Source organism: Notolepis coatsorum (assembly GCF_963971535.1).
Source record: "Notolepis coatsorum genome assembly, chromosome: 6".
Taxonomy (NCBI): domain Eukaryota; kingdom Metazoa; phylum Chordata; class Actinopteri; order Aulopiformes; family Paralepididae; genus Notolepis; species Notolepis coatsorum.
The window spans coordinates 10,039,197-10,051,742 of NC_140170.1; the positions used below are offsets into that span (position 1 = coordinate 10,039,197).

General features: G+C 41.5%; 1 protein-coding gene across 1 annotated transcript; it reads right to left on the reverse strand.

Annotated features, from left to right (window-relative positions):
• Positions 1–288: 288 nt before the first annotated feature.
• Positions 289–1,220, reverse strand: LOC311230492 (claudin-4-like). Its single transcript, XM_084316781.1, has one exon. It carries the CDS (start codon positions 1,201–1,203, stop codon positions 571–573), a length of 633 nt encoding a protein of 210 aa, XP_084172907.1. The 5' UTR covers positions 1,204–1,220; the 3' UTR covers positions 289–570.
• Between the last annotated feature and the right edge of the window lie 11,326 nt (positions 1,221–12,546).

Below are 12,546 nucleotides of genomic sequence, written 5' to 3' on the forward strand. Positions count from 1 at the left end.
AATAATAATAATAATAACATACGTTTATTTAGCACTTTTCATACAGAAATTGCAGTTCAAAGTGCTTCACAACAGTAAAAAATACAGGCATAAGCGAGCATAAAAAATAAAATAAATAAATACAAAAAGATAGAGAGGTATAGCAAGGTAAGGTAAATCACAGTTGTTCAGTAATACAAATAATAAAATAGAATTGATTGATTGAATGAAAACTTTATTTAACAGATTGCAGAATGGGTACAATACAGTACGGCTCAATACACACAATTGTTAAGAGGATGCAGACCAGAGAAAGACTTTCATGATGCAGTTCATCCACAGGCGGTTCCCACACGATCTGGCCTAGTGTCACCATGTTGGCGCCAATGTGGATTTTCCTCCCCAAAGTGATGCACTGTGTGCTCTCCTTCCTCAGGCAAACACACTCTCTCTGTAAAAAAAACTCTGAATTACTCAGACAACCAGTCCTGAATGAGTCCTCTTCCATTCATTATGTATCGCTTTCAGAAATCCTTTGAGGACATTAAAAAAAATAAAAGGATTTGACCAAGATATTGACAAAACGACGGCTCAAACGTAGGCCCGGCTCGTGGCCTGGGACCTGGCCTGGGAGTACTTGACTGGGTAATCGGAGTCGTCTTTGGGTGGGCAGGAGCTGCAGATGAGGGCCCCGCCAAGGAGGAGGAGCCCGGCCGTGCCCCAGCCGATATAGAGCGCTGCCCCCAGCTCCCTCCTCTGAGAGCTCAGGGTGAGCGGGTTGTAGAAGTCCCTGATGATGGTGTTGGCCGACCAGCACACGGGGATGACGATGAGCACGCCTGCGATGATGAAGATGATGCCAGAGGCGATGGCCACCTTCGCCTGCTGTGTCTTGTCGTCCACGAAGTTGGTGCACTTGCCCCCGGCGATGCCCACGATGAGCGCAAAAGCCGACGCGATGATGGAGATGACCACCAGAGCCCTGGCCGCCTGGAGGTCCCGAGGCAGCATCAGGAGCGAGTCGTAGATCTTGCACTGCATCTGGCCCGTGCTCTGCATCACACAGGTCATCCACAGGCCCTCCCAGAAGGTCTGCGCCGTGACGATGTTGGCTCCGATGAAGGCCGTGACCTTCCACATGGGCATAGCACACACAATGATGGTGCCCAGGAAGCCGATGGTGGCCAGGGCAAAGCCCAGCATCTGTCGTCCCAGCGACACCATGATGAAGTCTTTTTGGTTGCTTGGTAGTAGTAGTAGTAGTAGTAGTTGTATGGGAAAAAACCAACAAACAGAGGCTCACAAGAGTAGGTCAGTTCAGCTTGGTTGTAGCGGGATAATGACTGGGTCACAGTCTCTTCAGTTACAATGTTGTCTCGTCTGAAGGGTGGAGTCTATGTCCTTCGATCTCATTTGACCTGAAACCAGTTAAGTTTCCAGCCTGACCAGATTCTTTACATTGTCTGTATGCGGACGGCGCCCAGTTTCGATGAGATGAATGAATTACTTTTATTTATATAGCACCCTTCACAGCACGAATGCACACAGGGTGCTTTACACTACAGCTTAGTATATAAAAACAAAACAAAACAAAATCACAAATAAACAACAACAACAACAGACAGCAGTTAAAAAAAAACAGTGAAACCAGATAAAAAAGTAGAATAAAAAAATGTGGATAAAATCATGAGTCACTAATTAAAAACAAAACTATAGGAACAGTGAGGACAAGAAAGAGTTCCTATGTATGACCAAAGGCCTGTCTGAACAAATGTGTTTTTATTCTTTATTTTTTAAAGAGTTTTCAGATGGGGCAGTTGAGAGCGTTCCAGAGCCTTGGTGCTGTTGTCACCTGGAAGGCTCAATCACTCCTTGTTTTCAGCCTGGACCTGGAGACCACCAGGAGGTGCTGACCGGCAGATCTGAGTGAGCGGGTGTTGGTGTAGGGATGGATGAGTGCAGTGATGTAGATCGGGGCCTGACCGTGGAGTGCTCTGAAAGTGAAAGTGAGGACTTTGAAGTGAATTCTATAGTGTACCGGTATAGTGTAGAATAGATTAGATTAGAGTAAAAAAAAAAATTGCCTATGGTCACAATATTCTATAATCTTCTAGAAAAATCGACGACGCATAAAACGCTGATGATGATAGCATGTGTACAATAATGCTGTATATACTGTGTATATATATACATTTATATTTATAATATATACATATATAATATAGCATTTAAATTGATATATATATATATATATATATATATATATATATATATATATATATATATATATATATATATATCCACATCTGTCTGTACATACCTGCATATAATCCCTTTTTTTTTTTTTTTTTTACATATCTGTAGATACTATATCAGCAGGGGCGTAGCTGGGGGGGGGGGGGGTAGTTTAGGATTATTCCAAGGGCCCAGCACTGGGGGGGGCCCCAACATTTTTAATTTCTTTTACTAGACATCACTCAGGTGTATGATTGATGCTCTCATTGATACTATGTTTGTTTCTGAAGTGTGTGTGTGTGTGTGTGAGTGTGTGTGTGTGTGTGTGTGTGTGTGTGTGTGTGTGTGTGTGTGTGTGTGTGTGTGTGTGTGTGTGTGTGTGTGTGTGTGTGTGTGTGAGATATAGAGAGAGAGGGGGGTGAGAGAGATGAGGAAGGGGCAAGAGAGAAAGAGAGCTGGGAGAGTGTGTGTGTGAGGGAGAGAGGGGGGGGGGGTGTGATTACTCAGCCCTTGTGTGTGTGAATGTAACAAGTTCCTAACGTTTTCTTTCCCCTATTATTTCATGCACACTTTGTTCATTGTTTGAAATTATTATTTTCTTTTAAGTTATTTTGTGCATCACTCTGTTTTGAATTTGATGCAAATTTGCTATGCATGAGGGTCATCCTTTTGTGTTAAATGGCTGCATAAAGCAAGCATTTGTTGACTCGCATGTTGATAAGAGTATTAAAACTTGGAACTTGAAAAAGATCTGTTTAAGGTAGAAAGAAAAGAGAAAAAAAATGTGATTCAGACTGTCCAGGTCCGCTCGCACCACAGAGCTTGTTTTTTTGACCAGTTTGTTTATTTTGTCTGTGTAGGTGTTGCCCCCCCCCCCCCCCCCCCAGCATACCACAGCGAAGAAGAGGGCACCAGCAACCACAGGCTGGTAGAACATCTGCAGCAGTTTGCTGCAGACATTAAAAGACCTGAGCCCTCTCAGGAAGAACAGTCTGCTCTGTCCCTTCCTGTAGGGCCTCGATGTTGTTCGTCGAGTCCAGTTTACTATCACTTGACCCAGGGTTGTTCCCAGCCTAGTGCGACTCAAGGTTCTTTGGTAGACTATTGCATTGGTCCATTCATTGAAGATGAACGCAATGCGACATCCTTTACTAGGCTCACCCACCAACAGTGCAGGTGCTGAACTGCTGATCCGAATGTATAGGTAAAAACCATATTATGTGTTTTCATCAATAAATAAATGATAAATAAATTCTTTCATGGGGCCCACATTCTACAGCTACGCCATGACCATGTCTTTATACCCGTATCACATACTGTACCCTATTTATTATACCCCAAAATATAGTAGCCTGCAGTAAGTATAGTGCATAGCCTGCAATAAGTATAGTACGTAGCATAGTAGCCTAATTTGATATAAAATAACATTTCATAGTAAAACTATATTTGATATCAACACTCAAAAATGAGTATGCTACTGATCAGCATGTCATCTCATATTTCAGTACAACAATTACATGCTTCTGCTAGGTACAAAATTCTCCTCTCCATCCCCACCACCAACCTGCGCACGGTTGGTCCCAGAGCCTTCTCTGTTGCCGCACCCACCCTCTGGAACTCACTCCCTCCAAACATCCGTAGTGCTACATCCCTGCACTCCTTCAAATCCCAACTCAAAACCCACCTCTTCACCAAATTTGTAAATGACTGACTCATTACCCTCTTTTATTTTTCTTTCTTTCTTTCCTTTTGATTTTGTTGTTACGTTGTTCCCTTTCAAGTCAAGTCAAGAGTTTTATTTGTCACGGCATACAAGTATACAATGAAATGCGGGTGGTCTTGCCCGCAACAATGTGCATAATACAATAGTAATATATAATAGAATCCAATAGAACGACATTGTGCAATAAAACAACAGAGTAGGGCATATCAGTACTCTGTAGGGCCTTACTGTCCTGAGTTATTTACAGAGCATGCAGGACATTCTAGGTCCTGTGGTAGTGCAATACACTGTAAGCTACGGATGAGGCACTGGATCTTTATGTACATGCTATATTATACAATCTCAAGTTATACTATACTATTCTTAAAGTGACCTTTCCTTTTGTAAAGTGACCATAAGTGTGAGCGTGTGCAGCATGAGTGTGTGTTTGCTCATGTTAAAGTGGCTGCTAGTGTGTGAGCGTGTACAGTGTGTGTGTCGTGTGTGTGCTCATGTGTGCTTGTGTGTGGAGAGTTCAGTGTTCAAGGCTCTGATGGCCTGGGGGAAGAAGCTGAGCCGAAGTCTCTCTGTCCTAGTTGCTGGTGTTCGCAGGCGTCTGCCTGACCTCAGCAGCATGAACAGGCTGTTGTTGGGGTGGTGAGGGTCTTTCATTATTCTGCAGGCTCTGGATTTGCACCTCTTGTTGTATAGGACCTGCAGGGGTGGTAGTGCAATACCCGTGGTACGCTCGGCAGAGCGCACCACTCTCTGTAGGGCCTTACTGTCCTGTGCCGTGCTGTTTCCATACCAGGCAGTGATGTTTCCAGTCAAGATGCTCTCTACAGCTCCGGAGTAGAAGGACTGGAGTATCTTCCCCGATACTCTGAACTTCCTTAACCTGTTCCACCCCAGGTGAAAATCTGCATAAAATGTATACCTAGGTAAATGGAATATTGCTCCACTTCTACAAGGGCTATTTGCATATTCTTGGTATCTAGGAACATCTATGGACCTCAATGAATGTATTCTCAGTGTCCGAAATATTGTGTCTATTACTAGGCTTGCTTAAATTGTGATGAAACAAAGGAAAATATGAATTATGATTTTTCTTTTCATCTTTGACAGTGAATAAAACCATGATAATAATGACCAAACTTAAAAAACTGCCACTGAGCTCATTCAGTACCCTCTTGAGATCATGTGTACAAAAGATCTAAGGAAATAAATATAGGGAAGATGATCAAACTGAAGGTTCTGTATATACAGTACTGAATTCTCCCATCCGGACCAATGCAATTTGAAATATTATTATAGATTATATGCTTATACATTACCTTATTATAGCCAATTCGCACATTTATATATATATACATATAGTATCTTTCAAATGACCGAGTTCAATTTGGATATAGTTGTATCACCAGGCGTGCATAATAACAGATACTGATATTTACTGTAATCGACTGTACTATTTTATTTCCCCCACAGCAGTGGCGGCTCTGCCACTAGGGGCGCACGGGCGCCGACCCACCTGCTGTTAAATCAGAGAAGAAGAAAATAAAACTTTTTAGTTTTTTGTTTTATAGCCCTATAAATAATATAAACATGTTTAAAATGAATAATATTTACTCATTTTAAGTATGTTTGTATTTCCAATGCACAATATAACGTTATTATCTAAAATAAAAAAACACTCGTTTTCCTGAGCAGGAAGTGACGTTTTTTAAATTTTTTAAATTTTTTCGTATTTCTCGCCCGAGCTAGACGCGATAGCGCTCTGAGTGCGCGTCACAGTTTGATCGCTGTATCCGGGCGCGATTTGAAGCGGTCTAGCCAGTAGCGTCAAGAATTTCTGTAGCCGCATTTCGCGGAGACGCTCTCTGATTGGCCGACGCCAGTATTTTTTTCCGTAGCAGAATTTCACAGAGACGATCTCTGATTGGCCGAATCCAATTTCTAATGTTCCAATTCTAGCTTATTCCTAGGTTGGTCCGTTGGTGAGACTGAGAGATAGTTGTGTTGTTGTGTTGTTGTGAGATGCAGGCAGCAGAGCGTGCCGTGACTGCAAGTTCTTTAGACTGTTAAGCTTAGGCACTCTTTCAAAGTTGGTTAAGGTTAGAGTTTGTCTTAGAGCATGGCGATAGAATGCCAGGTAGTTTGCAGGCTGTTCGAGGCGGAAATGGACAAAGACACAGCTCTTCACTCACACAGTACTTGTTGGCTAACAACAAGCTATATGGATGCGGAGGGACAACAATGGATGGACATCAACACAGGCTGGATGGACAATGCCATGGAGTGGATATACTTTATCAACAAGCCAACAACAAGGTAGATTAGCGATCTTAACTATAGTTTAATACATGATACGTTGTCTACTGATGCCGCATAACGTTGTAACGTTACAGCTTTCAGCTAACGTTAGCTACTGCTAGCTGTTAGCTCCGTTATCTTAGCTGGCCACTTTTATAATTACTGCATGGAAACGGAGTAACGTTAACGTTTAAACGTTATGTCGAGGTCATACAATACTACAGTCGACATAAGGTTAACGTTACCCCGTTTCCATGAAGTGTTTAAATAGCAGCAATCTTGTTGAAAATGTAACTTTACTAAAATGCTCTCTCTCTCTCTCTCTCTCTCTCTCTCTCTCTCTCGCTCTCTCTCTCTCTCTCTCTCTCTCTAATTTCGCCGCATGTGGGGCATAACCACTCAGACAATGAATGGTAACTTGTTTAAAATGACGAGCTTTACAAATGTGTTTATTATTGAATGGATCTGACATCATCTGAGAGAGAGAGAGAGAGAGAGAGAGAGAGAGCGAGAAAGCGAGAGAGCGAGAGAGCGAGAGAGCGAGAGAGAGAGCGAGAGAGAGAGAGAGAGAGAGAGAGAGCTGTGCGTGTTTGTGTTGGGCTATTGGAAACGTGGTTGCATTTGACTGACTGATCATATATTGATCGATGGCAATGGTGATAATATTCGCCAATGCGTGCCTTGTACATGTTTGCAAAATGTTTGGTATAGCGCCCCTAGTGGCGAAGCATCCACGGGCCGCCACTGCCCCACAGTGTAACCATTTTGAAACTAATTTCAGATATAATTCTTCCTACATGGTAACAATAGTGTGGAGAAACTGACTGCGTTTCAATATTTGTCAAAAACGTTACCTTTTGTAGCTTATTATCGCGAATCATAACAATTATTGATATGATTCATTCAAACGCTGAACTTTGAACCATAGTATGTGACAGGAAGTGTAGATCGGAGAAATTTCAACGCTGGCCGATAGCTAGCGATCTCCTCTACAAAATGGCCGCAAAAAACTACAATTCCCACGGTTTAACATTTCCATTTCCGGGTCAGAATAGACGATCGCAAATAGAAAACTTAAAATGATATAAGTACACTTTTAACCTATTGCTAAACTATTGCCAACCTAACGTTTTACATTCTACATGCATTTGTGACATAGTAGTGATGTTAATACTTGAAAACGGTTGATTTTAAAATCACAAATTATTTTCATCATTCATAAAAATATGCCTATATGATAATAATGTCAAAAGGGGTCGATACCGACCCCGTCGAGTGGAACAGGTTTTAACTGTCTCAGGTGGTAGAGGCGCTGCTTCGCCTTCTTTACGACTGAGTCTATGTGTGTTGTCCATGTCAGATCCTCTGAGATGTGGACCCCCAGGTACTTAAAGCTGCTCACCCTGTCCACGGTAGCCCCGTTTATCCCCTGTTCCCCTTCCCTTAGCTGCCCCCTCCTGTTAAGCGCCTTGGGTCTCCTGAAAGGCGCTATATACATTTAAGATATTATTATTATTATTATTATTATTATTATTATTATTATTATTATTATTATTATTATTATTATTATTATTATTACATCTGTTAATGTATGAACTTATAGGCTGAGCTGAAATAGTTGGCGGGTTTTGCCTCTTTTGAGTTGTTCAAAGTTCAAAGTAATAATTGTGCATTCATTGATTCAATCTCTTATATGTGATTCTCTTAACAAAGTAACTAATACTTGCAGGCGTAGAACAGTGAAGTAAAAATTGTATACTTGCTTTGAAACGTAGTGGTATGAACGTCCATATTTTATTTTAATTTTATTTTATTATTATTATATTATTATTATTATTATTATTATTATTATTATTATTATTATTATTATTATTATTATTATTATTATTATTATTATTATTATTATTATTATTATTATTATTATTATTATTATTATTATTATTATTATTATTATTATTATTTTCAACCTTTATTTAACCAGGCAGGTCAATTAAGAACAAATTCTTATTTACAACGACGGCCTGGTGAGAGGACAAAAGGGCCTCTTGAAGGGTAACAGGGAGAGGGGAAAAAACGAATCAAATTCAATTCAATTCAATACAATACAATTAAATACAATTAAATTAAATACAATAGAATACATTTAAATTAAATTAAATAGAAAAGAGACAGACGATGCATACATCACAGAGGTATAAAGGGAAATAATTAAAACACACATCAATCAAACAACCAAATAAAATGACAAGGTATGTAATACATGAAGCAGAACAGACCGATTACAGTTAAAAGGCTGGATGACAGTAGTAAGGCGTCGTGTAAACAAAAGTATTTTGCATGCGTCCAGCTCGTCTCAGTGGCGACACTCGGAGACAAACTGAGGGTGTATGATGTAGTGTCCTGATTGGTGCGGCTTGACCAGGTGGAAACAGCTGTACCCTGCAGCGCTGTGGAGAAGAGCAAAACAAACCATCAGCAGGTCCGGTCATTAACCCCCACAGAACCAGCATCAGAGCCAGAACAAACCGTCAGCAGGTCCGGTCATTAACCCCCACAGAACCAGCATCAGAGCCAGAACAAACCGTCAGCAGGTCCGGTCATTAACCCCACAGAACCAGCATCAGAGCCAGAACAAACCGCCAGGTCCGGTCATTAAGCCCCACAGAACCAGCATCAGAGCCAGAACAAACCGTCAGCAGGTCCGGTCATTAACCCCCACAGAACCAGCATCAGAGCCAGAACAAACCGCCAGGTCCGGTCATTAACCCCCACAGAACCAGCATCAGAGCCAGAACCAGGCATGCGTTGTTCATGGGACGGGGTAGCACGGTGTGCAAGCTCACTGAGTATTAAAGATTTGAGCAGAAGCGCGTGCACGCACATGCATGGTTGTGCGCGCATGCGCGTGCACTCAAGAACGCGCTGCGCTCGACTCGGCTCGTCGTGTTTACCTGCCTCCCGGCGCTACCTCGCATTATCATAACAATAGCCGCTAGGCCGGTGTCTTCAACCACGTCCGCACATACAATGTATAAGTTAACAGTATCTGACTACCTGTCTTCATTCACCATCACAACTGCAAGGATCATGCCATCCAAGAAGAAGATGAGGACGAGTGCGACACTCGTTCAAAGCAAACTTAGTTTTGCTAAACCAGGAGTGGACGCCAGGAGCAGGAAGGCAAGTAACACTAACCTAACAGCAACAGCATTTGAACAGCTTTAATTTTTTACACTAGGGGGCTCACCGCCTCCATTATGGCCATAATCCCATGCATCTGTATGAGGATACATTTTCCTACGTGTCTCACCGTTTGGAATTGACAACTGTTTTGATTTAACCCTTCATTCACCATCATTCACCTTTGGACAACAATACACTCTGTAAACAGCAGCAACTTGGGCCATTCCATATTTACATCACAAACTTTGGGACTGAGTAGATAATTAATTAATCTTCTCTTTATTTTTATTATTTATATTAAAACTGAATCAAACCATAAACAAGGTGGCCTGTTGGGATGTTAGATCCTAATGTGAAAAACTGATTTTATATGTCTGCACTTTATGTGCTCATTTTATGCCTGTCTTTCTTCTGTTGTGAAGCACTTTGAGCTGCAGTTTCTGTATGAAAGGCTATACAAACAAAGTGTATTATTATACATGTGCGCGAGGGAACATATGCGCATGCGCGCGGCGTCATTATCCTGCGTGCCGGCTCAGTCCATATTAACAACGCACCACTGGCCAGAACAAACCGTCAGGTCCGGTCATTAACCCCCACAGAACCAGCATCAGAGCCAGAACAAACCGTCAGCAGGTCCAGTCATTAACCCCCACAGAACCAGCATCAGAGCCAGAACAAACCGCCAGCAGGTCCGGTCATTAACCCCCACAGAACCAGCATCAGAGCCAGAACAAACCGTCAGGTCCGGTCATTAACCCCCACAGAACCAGCATCAGAGCCAGAACAAACCGCCAGGTCCGGTCATTAACCCCCACAGAACCAGCATCAGAGCCAGAACAAACCGTCAGCAGGTCCGGTCATTAACCCCCACAGAACCAGCATCAGAGCCAGAACAAACCGTCAGCAGGTCCGGTCATTAACCCCCACAGAACCAGCATCAGAGCCAGAACAAACCGCCAGCAGGTCCGGTCATTAACCCCCACAGAACCAGCATCAGAGCCAGAACAAACCGTCAGGTCCGGTCATTAACCCCCACAGAACCAGCATCAGAGCCAGAACAAACCGCCAGGTCCGGTCATTAACCCCCACAGAACCAGCATCAGAGCCAGAACAAACCGTCAGCAGGTCCGGTCATTAACCCCCACAGAACCAGCATCAGAGCCAGAACAAACCGTCAGCAGGTCCGGTCATTAACCCCCACAGAACCAGCATCAGAGCCAGAACAAACCGTCAGCAGGTCCGGTCATTAACCCCCACAGAACCAGAACCAGAGGCACCGCTGACAGCCGGATTCGATACCAGTGTCTCTTGCGGTGGTGACGAGCGCTTAGTCCGCTGCGCCACCCAGCCGCAAGCTGGTGTTTTTTTTTTTATAGCGGTGAGTGTCTATGTATTGTGACTGTATGTTTGTCTTTTAACCAAGTGCACAAATGAAGTTCCGAAAGGAAAATAAAGTCATTTGAAGTTTGAAGTTGAAGTTGAAGATGGAGTACTACACCTTGACTCCAGCGTGCTGTTGGAGCGAGAACTCCGGTACTGTGCGGGTGGAGGAAGGTGGTGCTGGGGGGCGGCTGGAGGGTTGCCGGGTTGGAGATGCCTCTGAAGATTATAGGCCGGGCGTCGCCTATCAAACACCACGTCAGTTTGTTTAATGTCATCACCGCCATTATCATACACACAGCAGGGGAGAGTGGGGTAGGATGACCCATTACCTGCCTACTGCTTTCACTGTCTACAACTGACCTATCCACTGTGATCATAGTAATCACAACTACCTACCTCATACTATAGTCTACCCATATAACTCTGTATGATAGCATTAACAATAGTGCTGTATATACCGTATATACACATTATATATATATATATATCCATATCTGTTTGAATATACCTACATAATCCTTCTCTATATATATATATATATATATGGTAAGACCAAAAATATATATATACACGGTATATACAGCATTATTGTACATGCTATCATACAGAGTTATATGGGTTATGTTATACACCTGAATATAACCCATATAACTCTGTATGATAGCATGTACAATAATGCTGTATATACCGTATATATGTGTTTTTTTCTTACCATATATATATATATATATATATATATATATATATATATATATATATATATATATATATCCACATCTGTCTGTACATACCTGCATATAATCATTTTTATATATCTGTAGATGCTATATCTATATCTGTACATTATCGCTTACCTACTCTTACTAGTTACACTGCTGGCCAGTATGACTTACTACCATAGTGTCTTTATACCTGCATCACTGTACATATTAATACTACCATAGTGTCTTTATACCTGTATCACTGTACATATTAATACTACCATAGTGTCTTTATACCTGTATCACTGTACATATTAATACTACCATAGTGTCTTTATACCTGCATCACTGTACATATTAATACTACCATGGTGTCTTTATACCTGTATCACTGTACATATTAATACTACCATAGTGTCTTTATACCTGTATCACTGTACATATTAATACTACCATAGTGTCTTTATACCTGCATCACTGTACATATTAATACTACCATGGTGTCTTTATACCTGTATCACTGTACATATTAATACTACCATAGTGTCTTTATACCTGCATCACTGTACATATTATATACTACCATAGTGTATTTATACCTGTATCACTGTACATATTAATACTGCCATAGTGTCTTTATACCTGTATCACTGTACATATGAATACTACCATAGTGTCTGTATACCTGTATCACTGTACATATTAATACTACCATAGTGTCTTTATACCTGTATCACTGTACATATTAATACTACCATAGTGTCTTTATACCTGCATCACTGTACATATTAATACTACCATAGTGTCTTTATACCTGTATCACTGTACATATTAATACTACCATAGTGTCTTTATACCTGCATCACTGTACATATTAATACTACCATGGTGTCTTTATACCTGTATCACTGTACATATTAATACTACCATAGTGTCTTTATACCTGTATCACTGTACATATTAATACTACCATAGTGTCTTTATACCTGTATCACTGTACATATTAATACTACCATAGTGTCTTTATACCTGTATCACTGTACATAT